The following is an 18,759-nucleotide window of genomic DNA, read 5'->3' on the forward strand; positions in this document are numbered from 1 at the left end:
TGAAAAGTGTGGTCTTTTTGTCACTTTGATCTGTTCATAATAAGTGTGGTATTTTCATTTTGATACATATATTCTTACATTTTCAATCCAGTTGAAGTTTTTCATGCAGCCGTTTGTACGATGCGGATAATTCATATACTTGAATAAGTGATATACTATTTTCTAATAGGCTTAGAAGTTTTTTCAATAATACACATATTCTTGGAATTGAGTGATGAGAATATGAGTGATCTGCACTAAATGTGTGGACGATCGGACGAGAGAATTTGTGGTTACAAATTAATTAAAAATTGTCTTGACAAATTAATTTTGGCGAATCTCTTTCATCACTTTATACACATTTCATAATCATTTATTAAAATTCGTACTTTCAATTTACATCACACTTTGGTGGATACAAGGAGTATGATATATGGATATACGAAATGGGCAATATTGAATTAGAACTTTGCGAGGGAGAAAAAGTATTTAAATCTTTTAAATTTAAATTAGTTTATTGTAAACTTGATTAGAGGAAGTACTCAGTCAATAAGGTTCTCAAAATAACATGTTAATTGTGTCATTTAAAATTATTAAAAAGGAGTTATTTATAATCATGGACTAAGTTATTATGAATAAAATATACAAAAATCATCATGTTTTATTTACAATGGATCCCAACAGCCGGGATTATGTTTGCACTCATGGAATTGCATAAATAAATCAGATCATACTTTTTTTTGGTAGTTATATTCACAAATTGAACAACGGTAAATTTGATAGTTTGGCATACTGAGATAGCTACCGGTAGATATTCCCTCCGTCCCAATTCAATTTGCCACCTTATTTTATTTGAACGTTTCATTTCAATAGATCACTATTTAAAATAGAAATTCAATACATAACAAATACGGAAACACCCCGACAAAATTCTATATTTACACCATATGTCATTGTGACCTCTAAATAATTATTCCATCTTATCCACAATTAGATCACTCTCCTCCTTGTTTTGATAAATATACCCTAAGAAAAAAGCTACATTATCTATGTTTTTATCATAAACTATTCGTTTCTTAATATCCGTGTTTTGATCTTGAGGCCTATTCGAATGAGGCGGAGTGAGTAGAGAATTTACGATGCAACTTGTGCAATTTGCCATGATACATTAGAACATGAAGTCCCCGCAACCAAAATGAATGATTATCCAACACTACACTTTGACACAATGTTGTAAGATTTGGTTAGGTTAGGGTAGGGGCGGGCAAACCTGATTAGGCAACATCGATGCAAGACTGCGCGAAATATTGAGCGAGCCACCACGGACCACCATTCCGATGGCACCAAAAACATGTCCCAAAATGGCACTCTCATCGACAAGTTTCTCTGAGTCAAACACAAAAGATGGTGATTAGGAATGCGTCTGATTAACCTGCGTATCTCCTTGCTTTGAGTGCTATTCCCTCGAGAATCCCATCCGTGGCAAAAGTTCCATGGAATTGCTGAGGGTCGACTGGACCAGGCAGCCTGAAAGAGATGCAGAAGGGGCCGGGTGGGCAAAGATTCTGACTTCGCATCTCGAATACTTGGGCGTATTTCTCCACTACTCTTTCACCTGTCACTGTCACTCCTTTGATAATCACTGCACCGTCACTCCCAACTTCACAGCTAAATTCATCTGCAATTGTATCGTGTTAAGTCTCGTGTTATTGAATCTAAACAAGATATCAGTGGAAGGGAGTGCGAAGAAAAAATGATTCTGCGACTAAAATTGAACTTGATGAATGGCAAATGGAAAGATCAGCACACAAATTACATAAATAGATGGCATTAGTTTTTCTTAACCAAGCAAAATATTTACATCATCACTAATATAATCAGTCAGGAAATCACTTTAGTTAACTATATGTGAATGCTCAAATTCTGCCAGTAATCTAACATGTCATGATTCCTTAGAAAATCTTGAACTTACTTGCATCCCTTTTTACCCCGGGAAGAGAGACACGGAATAGATAGGAATCCGTGGCTTCCCCAATATCGATCAATCCTAGAACTGGTCCGAGATGACCTCTTGCAGCACTTCCAGTCAGAGCAAAACCACCATTAATTGAAGAAACGAGGTTGCTCCACTCTTCCTTAGTAGGGCAAGAGGGAAGGAATAACATCCCCTGATCGATTTCTTTCCCGGAACTAGCAGTAATTTGCGATAACTCTGTGGAACCACGTGACACAAGGGTGAGTATAACATCACATGAAGAATAGCTAAAATGCATTGTAGAATCGGATGGTTTATTACCGTCAGGATATGTCTCAGCGCCGGGAATGTAATCTAGAGGTTGAACATTGTCTTGCTGCATTGTATTACGTAAAGCACTGTCATCCACACTTATGTGTGGCACTAAAGTCTTGCAATCCAGATGAAGATCTTCCAAACCCGTGAGCCTCTTAAACCTTTCAAGATCACATGGCTTCAGGTAACTCATTTGGGGGTTGCTTATCAAGACAATGCTATCAATAGTGCTGTGTTGATCCATACATTCAGATCGGTGGTGTAGCATGGGAGGAAAGAGATCATCAAACTGAAGGTGCATCACGGAACCTTCCAGTGTAATTGGAACACTTCCGTGAATATAATCAAGCAGCATAGACTGCTTAACAACAACGGATGGTTCTGCCTTTCGCAGCACATAATAATAGACATTCTCCATTACAGTTGTGTTTATCCGCGAGCTTGCTAAGTCATTTGCAAGGTATTCTCCGAGGCCTTCAGCACGTCTTTGTAAAGCAGACTTCAGGGGGCTTCCTTCCTTGAGATCAGGGGCGAAATAGGCTCCCATGATCAGGTATAGAAGAAAGTGCTGATCATCTGTCAACAATACATACGACATATTTTCCATTTCTCAACCTGCAGAATCGGATATCTTGGTTTCACTAACTAGATGCAATAAGTTACCAAAAAGTCTAAGGCAGTTAGTCCTAAAATGTGAGAGTTTCAGATAGCAGATCAATATAGATAATATTCTAACGGAGTAAAACAAGCAATATTACTTAGCATGCCAAAGAAATCTATTATCATATCGTATAAACTTCATAATATAGTAGCTCATGGCAACATTTATTGATGAAATAGCTAGCTTGTTCAAGTACTACAATAAGTAGTTGATCATAAAATGCAGCATTTTCTACATAACGACGAGGTTCAGATCATAAAATGCAAGCACGCGAGAATTACACCATTCCGACATAATGTTCCTCCACGAGATCCACTCGAATGGTCTCTAGGCACATTTTATTAAGGTTAGGATGCTGCTATTCTGGATTCTATCTTGCAAAGCTAGTATTTATTCTCAGCATTATATTATGTAAATTCATGTCATGTATATAAGAAATATCGAGCTGAGATAAAGGACTAAAAATCATGAAGCTGAATTTTCTTTTGATTTTCTCCTACATTGCAATTTCCTACTCTCCACTAACCTCAATACACGATTTCATCTAGCTTTTTTAAAAAAAAAATAAAAAAAATTAGACGAATAAAAGGAGGGGATCGTCCAATTCATGAAACTCGAAGATACAAAAGTGAACTACAAGAGCATTTGCAGCAATCACCAACCCAGCAGCACGACAAATATACAGAAACAGCAACAACTTGATGAAATTTTCATTCACAATTCTCCAGAATTAGAATGACATGATGAAAAAAAAAAACGCAATGCAACATTATCAGACTAGTGTACTGACCCCTCTTCATAGTAATCTTCACTTACCTTTTGATTATTCTAGATAAACAACATGAATTCGGCAATTATAATACACCTATGCTATGTTAAAATTAATGAAAGGCGGAAAACTAAGAAGTAGGTAATCAAATAGCAAGGTGAAGAAGGGAGAGCAGCATCACCAGTCATGTGAGGTAGATACTCAGTGTGAGCGGACAAATCGATGTATCTGTAGAGAGAGAGAGAGTGTTGAAGAAGAAGGTAGAGAAGCAATTGAGTCACCATCGATTCTCTCATAAAAAAAGGGGATCTAATTGTCACATGTCTTAAAAAAAAAAAAATTAGGAGTATAGGGAATTCAATAGCTAGTAACCTATGTTGCATAGGTACGGAGGTGCGGATGCGTGGGCGATACGATACGAGTACGTGGATACGGGTTTTTAAAAATTATAGGGTGCGATTCGGTAATTATACATCTAATTATTAGAATTTTATGATATATAATGCTTATAAAATATATACAATTTAAATGTTCTTAAATTAATTATATGTAATTTACATTTTATTTTACCCAAAAGTTAAGCATTTTCAATTATATAAGTTAATTGAGCAACAATATAACGATTCAAATATTATTAGTCCAATATATAAGTCATAACTGAAAATAAAATCATCAAAATAACATTGTGTAGGCCTTTCGTGCACGGGATAAGTGAATTTCGCCTATGGAATTTGCGAATCCGATTTATTTTTATAAATTGTTTTAAAATATACGTCACGTGGCGAATCAGGTGCGAATCCGAGAGAATCGCACCCTAAAAGAATTCGATTCGCCGTACATACTAATTTTTGAAGAATCCGTGCATCATAGCTAGTAACTAGTTGAGATTAAATTAATTTAAAATTATTCAAAATTAATTTTATTATAGGATAGGCTGAAATTCATCACAAAAGTAATGGTTGTTATGAATAAAATTGATAGTTTATTCTACCATAATGTGACCTTAAATTTTTTTCTATATCCAATATAAAAAGTAACAATCATTTTACATAAAAGTAAGAATGTCTCAAATATCAACAAACATTTTTTATGATTAAAATTAATAATTATTCATAATAAAAATGACAATTTGTATATTATAAAAATAATTAGGTTGTACGCGTATAGAGTTTTGGGTGAGATCCCACCAACATGCGCATTCAATTGTGTCTCAAAACTCATGAAAGCATCTCAAGTGGAAGACGCTATAAGGCGATCCCTACCTTAGCGCATTCCCTCTATAATGTATTGGCTCTATAAGAAGCGTTATAATTTTCAATTTCATTCAATCTCATTTTTACTCTTTTATTTTAAAATTTAATATTTCATTAAATTAAAATTAAACATTACATTAATTAAAATAAATATGAGAGAGAATAGATTGAGGGAAGAAGAGAGAATTGTGTTGAATGTAAAAAATAAAGTGGGGAAGAAGTAGTGTATATATATATATATATATATATATATATATATTCATTTTTAAAAAAATTAAAAAAAAAGAAACAAGGTGTCAATTTTTTTTTTATTGTAAAAAAGTATTTTTTTTAATTGTGCGTGTGAAATACTCGCACAATACTTTTATCCTCACCGTGCCTAACACCACCCTTAACACCCAGCACGACCCCCCTCCCCCACCCTCCATAGCACGATGCACGCTTGTCGACTCGATTCGACACGCAAAAGAGAGCGCTGGAGATGCTCTAAGATAAAACCAATCATATATAATATGAAATTAAATATTATTAGAATTAATCTAATTAAATAACATATCTTAAGACTAAGTGATGTATAGGGAAAAAAGAAACGAGAGTCGTTTTCAAGGAAAGATTTGGGATATTGAGAGACTTGTTTTACAGATCAAGGGTAGACTTTGGAGTTGGAATGAGGTCTATAAAGTTTTGGAGTTGAGAATCCCTTTCACCATGTGGTGCTCAAAGGATTTCAATATTTCCTTCTTGTTTTGATTGGCATCCTTGGTGCCTTGCTTTTTATCTTAATAAAATTTTAATTTACCGATAAAAAAAAAAAGACTAAGTGATGTATAGTCCACCAAATTCATTAATGGATAAGTTTGATTGTGACATGACTACAAAATATTCATTGTATAATTTGTACAACCCTAAATCCTAAAGAATCATGATTATAATCATATCATGTGACAGACATGAGCTTAGGACAATAAACAAACAATCTAAATTTAAAAAGACAATCAACTCACTTTTTTAGAACTAATGTAATGTTTTATCCTCCCACTTCTTTTGACCTGTTTTTATTTTTTAAATATAATTATTTTAAAAATTATAATGTAAAGATACGTGAACTCATATTTATTGACATTATAGTCTAAAATATTTACTTAAAAATTAAATATATTAAATCAAATCAGATAAATTAGAGAAAAAAAATATAAACCAAATCAAATGAATGTCCCAAGTTCTCCCCAAAATTGAATGAATGAAATTAAAAAAAAAAATAAAAAAAAAATCCTGGGTTTATCTATAAATACTCTTTCTTTCAAAAGAACAAAATATACTTTTCCAAAAATTGTTGTTGTTTCTAAAAAGTTGAAAACATTCTTAAAAAGGTCATTACCATTATTTAAGGGTAAAAAAAAAGGAGAAGAAAAAATTTGAGAATGAAAAGAAATGAAAGCATTCATAACCGACTGTAACAATAAAATATGCAGCAGTAGCAGTAGAAACCCATTTTAATGGCAGATCGATTTGCTCAGTGACTCGCAACGTAAAGCAAACGCACCTTTTCCCTTTTCAGGATTAACTCGCAGAAGAGGCGCAATCGATCCGCGTCCTTCTCCATATGGCGGAGGACGACGACGATGAGGCGTTCGGAGATTTCGCTTTTGCTCCCTTCCAATCGAATTCCCTAATCAGCGTTCCGAATTCGTCGGCCGCCCCCGCCGACGAGGACGAGTGGGGCGATTTCGTGGAACCGCCGTCGCAGTCGAAGCCATCGGGAACCGCTGTCAATGGAGATCACCGATCGGGTAATTCTGCATCGCCGGCTACGTGGATGAAGCCGCGAGGCGCTCTGCCTCTTTCGCTATTTGGTGATGCGGAGGAGTCTGGTGATTTGGCTGTTCCTGGCGATTTCAATCGAGAGGAAAGGAATGGGGGTGCGGAGGTGGTCGGTTCAGGTTTAGCTGGTAATGGTGTGTTGAAATCGAAAAGTTTTAGTATTGCCGATCTGTACGATAGATATTCGCAGACTAAGCATGAGAGCCGTGATTTGGCTGTCAAGGATGATTCGGTTGTTAATGGAGTTTATTCGAGTGGAAACCAGGCTAGTGGTGAAGCAGCTGTTGTTGAGCTGAAAAACGCGGAGTTCAGTTTTAAGTCTTATATGTCGGATCCGAGCAAGGAGGAGGATCTCTTTGGCGGATGGACTGGGGAGTTTAATGGAATTGGCTCTAATTTGAAGACATCCCCTGAAAATGTGCTGATGTTGGGTTTAGATTTAGATATGAATGGGGAGAAGCAACAATTGGATGGCTCCAATACTGCCGTTGGTGATGAAGGCGATGGAGATGATGGTGATGAAGAATGGGACTTTAAGGATGCAGACTCGGAATTTGAGGCTCAAGATGTGAATAATAATGTAAGTAAGCATTCTCATATTATTAGTATTGTTTCTAATTGTTTTTAATTTATCAAGATGATTGATGCTTTGGATGCAAAGGCACGAAATGCACTTTATATTTCAAACTGTATATATTGTCTTAACTTCTTGGATAATAGGTTTTAATCGTCTGTACAATAGTTGGAAGTAAAGCTTAATTCAATTACATGAAATGCAGTTACTTGCTCCAGTCTACATTGTGAAGTGTAACTGTTTTTTTATCTTCCACATTTACTTTGCTGACGGAATGAACTTTATCTGAAGGTCGGCTTGATGGTTCAAGAGGTTTCTGAAAGTAGGCCATATTCCTCTGGGACTGGCATTGGCTCAACTAAATCACTTGATCTGTTTGGGACTTCTAATGGATCAATTGACCTCTTTGCAAGCTCAACTGAACCAGTTGATTTTTTTGCTAACTCAAGCGGTATTTCTACCACTTCCCAGGAAGTGGATGTGATTGGTATTCCAAGTTCGGCTACTCCTAATGGTTTTACTTCAGATGAACACTTTATTATTGGACAGAGTAATGTTGGAGGTCTATTGGACTATAGAGCAGATGTTGGGATTGAGGAACTTGACGAGGATTTTGGAGATTTTAGTGCTGCTTCTGCAAAAACTGGAGCAGAGCCAAAGGTAAGTTGCTCCTTTTTGTATTTAGTATTCGAAATACCCGTATCACATTATTGTGCTTGATAAAGTCACAGTTCTTGGTTCAGGAACTATTTATCAATAATATTCTTTCACCCATTGAAGATGCAATGCAAACACCAGATGGGAAAATCCAGGTGAAGTCGCTAATTGTCTCACATGCAAGCCCTTTCTACCAGATTAACTCTATGCTTGTATTTCCATGTATTACTAAGAAATGCTTTGCATCTCTAATAAATAGGATTAGCCTACCTTTTTATCATGGATGGGTGAGGGGTTAGGCAGAGATCTTTGTTTGATTGATCAATGTCTACACTGCTTTGCTTCCTTCTTTTACTATTGCTTTCATAAAGACTAGTTCTGTGCGCCCACAATGTTTATGTCTTTCTTGATATATTGAATAGAGCTTCTCATTGTTCAAGATGATACTTATATATAGAATCACCTGTATGACTGTCTTCATTGAGCTTCTCCTTGGTATTCAATCACAATGTTTTGGCTACTTAGTTATGTCATATTTTTCCTCTACTTCAAAGTTTTAAGCGTAAATTTTTAATCAGCTAATATTTCAAAATCTTTAACCAAAATCTTAATCTGTCCCAGACATTGCATACTGGAGAGTTTTTGGTCCCTTAATTTGCTGGAGAAGTTCTATTTTTCATTTGCTTTGTTCGCTGATTTGGATTATTGATTTTGTAGGAGAAGGATACAAATTTAAATCATCACAAAGGTGCAATTCCCCTGTCTATATTTGGTGATGAAGAACCAGAAAATGGCAGTTCTTCAGATGTTCAAGATTTTTTTTTTCAGCAGTCTATTCCTGCAAAAAGAAGTGATCATATTGCTAGCAGTGTTAACTCTATCAATGATATGATATCAAATTTATACAGCCAAGCTGAGCAGACTTCTTCTACAAACACTGAGCATAACCTTATTGAAAGTCAGTTGAATCCATCCAGTGTAGTTTCAAGTTCCAATTTGGTAGATGATGGCGGTGATGATGATGATGATGATAATTCATGGGACTTCAAGGATGCCTCAGAAGTGAGATTTGACAGTGAGGCGCCTCTTACTAGCACGGGAGATGCATACATGAGCCAATCATCGAAGCTGAAGCTCGATAATTATTTGGATTTCTATTCAAAATTGAAGGAAGAGTTGTGCTTTGTCGTGAAACACCATATTGATAGGATGAAGGTAATTACTATTGTTATGTCTTCTGAAGTTACAAAAGAAACTGCAATTAACTCGCATTTGACTTTTACCCATCTTTTCGCACCACTGCTGATTCTACATAATTTGCTGTTTTTCTAATTAGAATGCCCAAGGTGATGCTAACCTCTTTGTTGATGGTGTGGGAGCTGAATCTTTTGATAGCGAGTTCCAGGTAGATGATCTACCTGTACTTTTCAATGGATATTTTTATGTTTTCGATTTGATTATTGTAAATTTTGATTTGCCAAACATGCTTAATATTCTCTGTAAATGTACATATTCCTTGTATGTTTGCAGGCACAAAATTAGTCAAAGTGTTTCATAGTTGAGTTGCCCATTGATTATTATAGCATCACCATATTTGTTAGGCTTCAAATCAGACAGTTATCTTCCCAGTGAAAGTTTTTTTTTTTTTTTACCATGTGGAAGTCAAACAGATTTTTCTTAGCTTGTTAACAAACAGGGGATGCTTTTGTGTTGGATGATGTAAACTTGTTTCTTGATTCAGTGTTCTAGAAATGTCTCTTGAAGGTTGCACTTTGCCTTCGCACAAGTAACGTTTTTTATTTCATCACTTACTCACGCTCTTATCTCTTTGCATATTATATGGATCTTTTGTAGCTGTTCTGCAATGAACCTGAACATATGAACTTCCTTCACGAAGAAGGCGCTTTACAGGATCATCATACAAGAGATAGTCATCTACATGAATTTGCTCAAGTTTTGCTGGAGCCAAAATTTCAAAGACTCGAGTCAGAATATCACTTGTCACAGAAGTTGTTAATAGTATGTAGTTTGTTCCTTTTCTTTCAGCTGCCAGTTATGAGCACTGTACCATTGAATAGTTCAATTGATTGAAAATGATTTATGGAGGCATTTTTAGATTCTTATCTGCACGTGTCAAACACTCATGATATGGCTGAATTTTTTATCAATTAATTTATTATTCTTTGATGGAAGCTTTAGTTTCAACCTTTCTATTTGAGTTGGGAACTGGTTCACTAGCCTTCTTCTTTTGTCCTTTAATTTTTTTGCTTTCTCCTGGTTGTTCGGACGCTCATGCTTTATTTGATGGACAATAGGTGGAGAATGATCTGGGGTCATCTATGGAACTGATAAGACATACAAAGGCGATGCTTAAGATCTTGAACATAGGAAAGCTGGAGGAACAAAAGGTATATGTTTCCTTATGGTCTGAGATGATATCTGTCTGTGCTCAAGAGTTAAGACATGGTGCCTCGATTTGGAACGACGCAGTGATGAGACATGTTCAAAGCCAATTTCTATCTGAACCTCAAGGTAAATGCTATAGAAAGTTCTTTGTTATCATGTTGAGATTTCTGATAACAGTAATATAAATAAAGTAGCGGATAGTAGATTTTTGTGTTTCGTAATCAGTCCTGGTGAAATAAGTTAAATGATGAATAAGGCTAACTTTATTTTAGAACCTTGTTATATATGTTTTTTCCACCTTAATTCTCTCTGAAACGATAACAATGACAACAGGAATGAAGTTTGTCTTAGCCCTTGGAGAGATATACAGGGTGGTTATAGTTCTTGGAGCTTCAGCCATACTTTTCAAGCCTTGGATTTTATCCAGTTCAGTAGATCCGCCTTCTATCTATATTTTGCTAGAGGAATGCCGTGCTGTATGGTCGACTTCAGGACTTGAAGAAGCTCTTGCTAGTGTATCGGCGCCAACTACTTTGAATGACACTTCATTATTCAAGTCCATCAAACATATCCTTGGTCTAGATGAACTTAAGCTTGAGAACTATGTTTTTGCAGAGAAAGAATCTAGGTGTTGTCTGTCTCTCCTAACAGCTGGAGTGGTACCAGGTACACAACTCTGTCAAACTTAGCTTCAACATCTTTGTTCCTTGCTTTCCCGAACTCACCAGTGTACATCTTTGCCTGATACATGAATGTGACTTGTTAGACTTTGCGCTTTACTTCTAAAAGCATCGACCTTTCCACCTAAAAAAAATGCAGCGTATCTTTTATCTTTTAAGTTTATTGAAAATTCAAAATTGAATCTATATTCTCATAAAAGAGTGGTGTTATGTATTGACAGAAGGTGCCAATCTCAAAAGTGATCGGATTAAAATGTAAAATTGTCATGTAGATCATATTTGCATATGCTTAAGGAAAAATAGAAGAATTATTGTAGTGAAGTTGATTGCATTAAATCACCTGTACTTCAGATCTTATGGCCAACTTTTATGAAGCTAACAGACTTTTCTTCCATCAATCTATTTACGCAGACTTGAAGATTGTAATGTGGGGAAATGAGCAGTGTTTTGTTACACTCGCGAATCTTTGGGCAAATTTGATAAGCCGTTATCCCCCAAACTTGCCACAGCTACATCTTGGATGAGAAGGATAAATGAGTGAGACATATTCAAATTTCCATTCTTTCGTATCTAGAATGGCTTTGTGGATCTGTGCTGTGGCAATGCATACATGAGCCTGCTTCGCAGGCATTGCACTACCTTAAGGCTCAAGGCAATCAAACTGCAGAATCGTGTTTGAGTTGCAGAAACAGTTTTGTCCAAAGAAAAAATTCTTTTGTACTTGTCCTTTAAAGTTATTGGTGTATCAGTTGGAGCACTTCTCCTTTATCAGGCATCCTCTTCTATATGTTTATAGTAATGTGAATGTAGTTTTCTTTTATTGTATCAATCAGTGTGTAGTTGCTGTATAAGTTTATTTCGGGTGACTTCCCTAAATCATTTTGTACTAATACTACACAATTATTTTCCCAAAATTGGGAGCTCCAGCTTAATATTAATTTTTTTACTAGTTCATCCCTGTACGTTCTTTCTCTTTTCCATATCGAGGTAAGGTGGTACCTACTGATAATCTCAGGTTTCTTGCATTTCTATCACACGTTATTTTCTCTTGTGATTTTGGCAATTTTGGTTTCTAACACAAGTTTCGTTCCATATTTCAGATCTAACACTTCAGGAAGTGCTGATTTGGTTGCCTGATGTCGACTGCTGAGGAAGAAACCTCTTGTATTCTTCGAGGTTACTCTTTCTCCTCCCTCTCTTTAGACACCGAGTCTGCCCCGTATACATAAAATCAGAATGTGTGTATATTAAACTACTGGGAAAACTTATGTGTTTGGTATCTTTTGGGTATATATCTGGTCTTTCAGTAGGGAAAATGGAGCAAATTGATTTCAAATTGGGAGCTGTAATTTATAATCAGCTGGTGAAGGTAATGTGGGACAGGAAGTTATCAGTCAACCTCGTTTGGTTTAGGGTTTAAGGTTTATGGTGCATTTTCATGTCTTTATCAATTGCTTAAGCTTCCAATTATGCTGCTGTTGCTGCTATTTGTAGTGACTGGAAACTGTTGTAAATATTGTTTTTGGATTTTGTTGCAAGGTGCCATTTTTAGTTTTAGGGTTAATGCTCTGTGAAACCACGAACTTTAGGATATATTCTGATTTTAACCTCTAATAAAATATTTTTCTTGTAAGACCACGAACGTTTGGTATATTTTGGTTTTAACCTCTAACAAAAGATCCTGCGTATTAATAAGACGAAGAGTTTATTCTTTTCGAGCACAAAGAATGGTTTATCATGATCTTCCTGGATTGATACCACACTATACTTTTTTTTTTAGTTTTTTCAACTACACTTTTATGACACACAAGTGAGGTTGAGAACATAATTAACCTAATGCGAAATCAAATTTTGTCAGATGTAGGTGTAAAGATGCTCATGGAAATTTTGGAGATCAACCGAATGCAAAATTCTTTCGAAGATTGAAAAATAATGAAAATATTCCATTGGAACGGGATATTGTAGTTATGCTCATTCCGGTGACAAGCATAGCATAAAGCATTATTACGGATCCATTGCAATATCCACTTCTTTTTCAAGAGGCGAAACAGGTTGACATTAAAACATTAAAAAGATTAATCACATATTTACATGTCTTCAGTCCATAACACAAATTCTGTTTCCACTTCTACTTTATTAACAAGAACTACGACATTATCTCCAATGAAAAATAAAGTCTCCCTATTAACTTTTATAAATTGTTTGATGATTAAATTAGTTAAATAGTTATCATATTTTTTTAGCTATATTATGTTTGTAATTCATTTTACTAATTCGGAAAGCGTACACAAAAATACACTTTATGACGATGCTCAAGTCTATAAAATTCGATCAATAACAAAATTTGAATATTGTAGCCAATGCAATCCAGAAGACGCAACCAATGAAAAACATAAATGTTGGATCAATTAAAGAAGAGTCAATTCAAGAGGAAAAAAAAGAAAGATTCACCCAAAAAATCAAAACAAACTAAGAAAAAATTCACGATAGAGTTATGTCTATTGAACCACAAAAGAGAAAATAAGAGTAATGAAAAATGGTGGAATTCATAATAGTAACCTCAAGCTTCTTCCCTTGCGTCATCACTAAATCTATCTTCCGTCCTTGAATTGCCAATGAAGGGTGCTCGACTTTTTTCAAGAAACAAAGAAGACAATAAAGAGCACCTCCAACGCTGGGTGCGAAGGCCGGATCGAACCCGGCCTATCGCACCCGCCGGCGTTGTTGCACCCGGGTGCAATGGGTGTGGGGCGATGGAACGCACCAGCAGCCTGTGGGAGCGAAGGCGGGGGCGTGTTTACACGCGCCCCTTTTCAAACCAAAAAAAAAAGAAAAAAAGAAAATTGAAAGCGTTGGAGGTGCAAGCGTTGCTGGAGTGGGTGCAAGCGTTGGAGGTGCTCTAAGTAAAAATATATAAATAAATTTTATTAGAGAAAAAGAAAAAAAAAAATCCCTTGAGAACACACGACAGCCAACTAAGCCGAGCCTCATCAAAATCTCTTCGAAGAAAATTCAGTGGGAAAAATTCCATAACAGAGAAAAGAGTACTCGTCTATTACAACAAGAAAAGAAAAGAAAACGAGCCACACCTCACGCACAAGTCATAGACTACAATAGATTTGGTCATGCCAATGAAAAAGAAAAAAGCCAAAACATAAAGAGAAACAGAGCATTCGCATGAATGAATTCATTCTGTGTTGTTCTATATTACAAATGAAAAGTAGTTGACACGTTCAACACAAAAGTTAGGACTATCCAAGCTCTCCATTTCTGCTGCGATGTTCTTTCTCCAGAGTTGAACGCGAACTTGAAGGGCTCCTTCCCCGTAATAATCCTCGTGTTCCTCTGATATTCTTTTAGCTGAAACCACAGACGAATCGCTGCAACCGTTCACACAGATTTCTCTAAGTGTGGGTATTTCTGCAAAATCTAAAGGGATTTCCCGCAAGCAATGTAGTCGAATAAGATGAAGGCGCTCAAGGCATGGAAAGTAGGAGCTTTCAATTTCCCAGATTTCTAGATTACTGCAATCCTTAAGAGTCAAGAATTTGAGGCTGCGAAATTGGCCTTCAGTTGTTTCCCACTTCCCTTCATCGAACCTCCCCCACCAGAGTGTGAGCTTCTGAAGATGGGGCAACACACCTACCTTATCCAACATGTCTCCCCAACAATAACTCGAGCTGCTGCTGTGACGAAGAACTAAACTCTTGAGCGAATGGGGAAAGTTGATCACACAATTTCCAAAAAAAGTGCAATCCAATGACTCAAGTTTAGTTAGACAATAGAGATTGCTCAAAGAATGCATCTCATCATCACGCTGCTCCCCATTCCAAAAAACCAATTCTTTTATGTTGGGAATTTTTTTGACCAATTGTTCGCTACACTTGAAACCTAGTACTGTCCTCAGGCTTTGCAGATTTCCCAAAACAATGTTATCTTGGTCGTTAGAAGGATCTGGGAGACGAAGCCCATCCTTGAACTCAACATGTCTGATGTGAGGCATGTACCAAAAATCAGTCGGTGCAGTAATCTCATGGCTGGTGTTAACAATTAGTGTTTGTAGATTCCAAAATCGCCATATTGAACAAGGAAGATTCCGCTCTCCTATTGCAGAACAACTTATTTGAAGGAAGCGTGAGTTAACTAATTGATCCATGTGTCCAAATAGTTCATCATCGACCAATTTCTTGTTTGTAATTATTTTCACTATCCTCGCCAAGCTCATATTGAGAGGTAATAGTTTTCTTCGAACATTCCACGTCAAAGAACGAGCTTGTGACATAGGCGGCAAGACTCTTATGACTACATTTTCTGATGCGGTATTATAAAACATCTCTTCTTTTTCAGCTTCTCTCAAGCACAAGTCTCTCAACAAGTCATGAATTTTGCACTTTTTTATGTCCCCAATACTAACCAACTCATGACTAAAAACAAGATTTCTACGAATAAGGTCTTTTAAATACTCTTCTGCCATCTCTTCCAAGCTTTTCTCACTTACTACTTTCACAAATCCTTCCGCAATCCAATATCTACTGAGCTCTGACGTACTAATCTCTTCATCTTCGGGAAAAACTCCCATATAGAGAAAACATGGTTTCAAATGTATCGGCAATTGCTTGTAACTCATGTATAGTATTTTCAAGCAACGCTCATCATTCTCTAAATTAACAACACTTGCATTCAAGTTTTCGCCTATTTCTTTCCAATACTCTCTTGTATGCTTAGACTTGGCCAAAAGGCCTCCCACCACAACAATTGACAATGGAAGTCCTTTGCAGCTTTTTCCAATCTTTTTTCCGATTTCCTCTAATTCAAGTGGGCAACCTTCTTCCCCAAACACAGTTTTGGAGAGAAGCTCCCAACTTTCAGCCTCATCCAAAAGTTCCATCCCAAGGCTATTAGAGTTGGATAATGTAGAAGCCAAATCTGATAGCCTAGTTGTTACCACTATTCTGCTACCATTTTTGTTATCCGGAAAATTTTTCCTAACTCTATCCCATGGGTGAATGCTCCACATATCATCCATTATAATTAGGTATTTTCTACCATAGAGATGTTTATACAACTTTTCTCCTAATTCATGCTCACTCAAATCGTCATCAACTCTAACATTTAAATGACGAAGAACTGCTGCAAAAATTTCTCTAATGACATATTCTTGAGAGATGGTAGCCCACCCACAAATATCAAAATGCTCCTTAATAAGGCGTTCTTCATAAACAGTTCTAGCAAGAGTGGTCTTACCGGAGCCGCCCATCCCTACAATGGGAATGATCTGTAGATGAAGGCCATCAGAAGTGAGCTTATCCATTAGTTGAAGCTTGACATCATCAGCACCCACCATGATACTCTGCTGCGGGATCGAAGAAGATCTCGACGAATCTGAAGGCGTTGACTTTGTGTCCAGTTGATGTTGGGCTCCAACTCTCGCTTGAATTTGCTTGGCCTCCTCTTCGATAGAAGCCATGTCTTTTATCACCTTCTCCAGAGCTTCATACAAGCCAAGAGAACTCATATTTTCTCCATTATTTGTGAACTTTTTGAAAATATGAGATTCAATGGCGTGTTCGGCCGCATAAGCTGCATCTGCAATGCGACACTCCAATGGATCCGCTTCTTTGGAGTAGTCACGATGGGGATTATAGGCTTGGAGAAATTGGAGCAGGAAATTAATCTTTTGAGTGAGAGATTCAAATTGTTGGATGGGGAGAGAAATAGGAGGGGTAGGATGATGGTGAAGGTTGTTTATGATATTCATAGCAGAAAGTAGAGTTGCATAAGCTGCTGCCATGGTTGTTTTGGGAGTTGCAGAGAATGTGAGATGAGAGGAGTGGGAATGAAGATTATTTGTTTCTTATTTATCTTTGTTCAGACTTTTGCAGGTGTGTGTATTTGTTTCTTATTTATCTTTTGTATGTTTCCAATCATACGAAATCAGCAGCCAATGATTTTTTTTCATATATTTCGAAATCAGCAGCCAATCATATTTAGAGTGTCTTTGGTTAAGCTTATTTTAAAGAGCTTATAAGATGTAGTTTTTAAGAGCTTAATTTTAAGTTGTCAAAGTGTTGGATAATTAAACTTATAAGTGAGAAAGAGAAATTTTTTGTTAGAGAGACAAAATCGAAAAGGGTTAATAGCCGCTAAATCCTTCAACTATTTTGGTTTTCGCGTTTTGCATTTTTTAAAAAAAATCTGCCTCAGTATATCACAACTAATTAAGGATTCGCGATTTGCATCATGCGAAATTTTCCGGCAAAATTGAAGATGACTTGGCAGCCGGACTAATCTACGTGGCATAGAACTCCGATAGGCAAAATGATGTCGTTTTGCCTTACGTTTCTTTGAAATTATTAGTCACAAAACGACGTCGTTTTGTTGAATTAGGGTTCTGGGGTTGAATTAGGGTTCTTGAGAGAGAGGTGGGCGGAGCTTGAGAGAGAGGTAGCGGCGGCGCAAAGGGCGGATCCGCCGTGGATCCCTCAACAAAATAAGGAAATCAGAACCCTCAATTTCAGAGAGAAAATCATCCAAAATGTGTTCGGATTTAAGAAATTGAAAATAGAAGTTGAGCGGATCCGCTGTGGATCCCATGTTGCCGGATTTCACTGGGGAAGATGGAGAACAAAGAGATAAGCAGTCAGCGACTTGTGCTCGGTTGCTTCGGCGGAGAACAAAGATGGTCGTGCACTGGCTGAGAAAGAGGCGCGACCTGGACTGCGGCGCAGCTGGGTCAGTCGACGGTGATGACTACTGCCGGAAGAGGCCGCGCGGGTGGCGGTGGAAAATAGGTGCGACGGAACCGAGGAAAGGCCACGCGGTGGTTCGCGGCGGCAACAGCTGTTGTGATTTTCTGAAAATGAAGGAAGGAGTCCGGATTTCCTTTCGATTGATTGGGTATTTTTTAGATCTGTAGAGATGGATATTGGTTTAGCTTGGAGATAGAGATTGAGACTTTGAGATTTATCTCCCGAGAGACTCGAGAACCGAAAGTATTGGCCCGAAGAAAAGGATAATAGTCGTCGGACAGGGAACGAGGGCGGGGCGGCGGCCTTCCGGTCGGCGGGCAGCAACTTCGCCGGTGGAGCTTGAGAGAGAGGTGGGCGGAACTTGAAAACGACGTCGTTTCACTACACGTCATTAAAAAAAAAAAAAAATTAACAGGTAATTGCCATGTAGATGATAATCAGCCTTGTCAGCAAATAAAATGCCACGTAGATTAATTTATGTTGCCGGAAAACATCGCCGGATGCAAATCGCGACGCCTTCATTAGTTGTGATATACTGAGGCAGATTTTTTTAAAAAAATGCAAAATGCGAAAACCAAAATAATTATAGGATTTAGCGGCTATTAACCCAATCGAAAATATATGAAATTGGAATGATATATAATGAAAATAAAAATATTTTTGTAAATGAATGTTGCTTATAAGAAAATAAGAAAATAAGTTGGGATGGAATAACTTATTTTTATCCCTCTAAATGGAGAGATAATACAATGAGGTATAAATTTATCACTTAAAGTGAGGACCATATATGTTATATCTTATTGGTTTGAAGGATAATATATTTAAACTAGTGATTTCTGTTAGGATAGAATCCTTGTGCATTTGATACAGAAACAAGATGTATAGTTTAAAATGTATAAATAATAAAAAACCTGGTGCTG

The 18,759-nt window shown here is 36.8% G+C and overlaps 3 protein-coding genes and 1 long non-coding RNA gene across 8 annotated transcripts; 2 read left to right on the forward strand and 2 right to left on the reverse strand.

Moving 5' to 3' along the window:
- Positions 1–1,112: 1,112 nt before the first annotated feature.
- Positions 1,113–4,033, reverse strand: LOC130985004 (increased DNA methylation 3-like). 4 transcript variants are annotated; one of them, XM_057907727.1, is made up of 4 exons: positions 3,881–4,033; positions 2,276–2,884; positions 1,952–2,191; positions 1,113–1,657 (listed from the first exon to the last, which is right to left on the reverse strand). In XM_057907727.1, exons 2-4 carry the CDS (start codon positions 2,874–2,876, stop codon positions 1,407–1,409), a joined length of 1,092 nt encoding a protein of 363 aa, XP_057763710.1. In that variant the 5' UTR covers positions 2,877–2,884; positions 3,881–4,033; the 3' UTR covers positions 1,113–1,406. The 4 variants fall into 4 exon arrangements, with proteins under 4 accessions (XP_057763710.1, XP_057763711.1, XP_057763708.1 ...); XM_057907728.1 differs by having other exon boundaries at positions 3,747–3,957; XM_057907725.1 differs by having other exon boundaries at positions 1,952–2,884.
- Positions 4,034–6,349: 2,316 nt separating this feature from the next.
- On the forward strand, positions 6,350–12,044 carry LOC130985005 (uncharacterized). Of its 2 annotated transcripts, none has more exons than XM_057907730.1 (9): positions 6,350–7,353; positions 7,639–8,007; positions 8,091–8,159; positions 8,722–9,219; positions 9,341–9,409; positions 9,859–10,023; positions 10,320–10,536; positions 10,744–11,076; positions 11,502–12,044. In XM_057907730.1, exons 1-9 carry the CDS (start codon positions 6,556–6,558, stop codon positions 11,612–11,614), a joined length of 2,631 nt encoding a protein of 876 aa, XP_057763713.1. In that variant the 5' UTR covers positions 6,350–6,555; the 3' UTR covers positions 11,615–12,044. The 2 variants fall into 2 exon arrangements, with proteins under 2 accessions (XP_057763713.1, XP_057763712.1); XM_057907729.1 differs by having other exon boundaries at positions 6,354–7,353; positions 8,079–8,159.
- Positions 12,045–12,083: 39 nt separating this feature from the next.
- LOC130985006 (uncharacterized) lies at positions 12,084–12,654 on the forward strand. The gene is made up of 2 exons (XR_009088850.1): positions 12,084–12,266; positions 12,398–12,654. It is a non-coding gene; the product is annotated as an uncharacterized LOC130985006 (long non-coding RNA).
- Positions 12,655–14,292: 1,638 nt separating this feature from the next.
- On the reverse strand, positions 14,293–16,881 carry LOC131024764 (putative late blight resistance protein homolog R1A-10). The gene has a single exon (XM_057954302.1). The coding sequence runs from the start codon at positions 16,879–16,881 to the stop codon at positions 14,293–14,295; it is 2,589 nt and encodes an 862-aa protein (XP_057810285.1).
- Positions 16,882–18,759: the final 1,878 nt, after the last annotated feature.

The sequence above is a fragment of the Salvia miltiorrhiza genome, chromosome 5, assembly GCF_028751815.1.
Source record: "Salvia miltiorrhiza cultivar Shanhuang (shh) chromosome 5, IMPLAD_Smil_shh, whole genome shotgun sequence".
NCBI lineage: Eukaryota > Viridiplantae > Streptophyta > Magnoliopsida > Lamiales > Lamiaceae > Salvia > Salvia miltiorrhiza.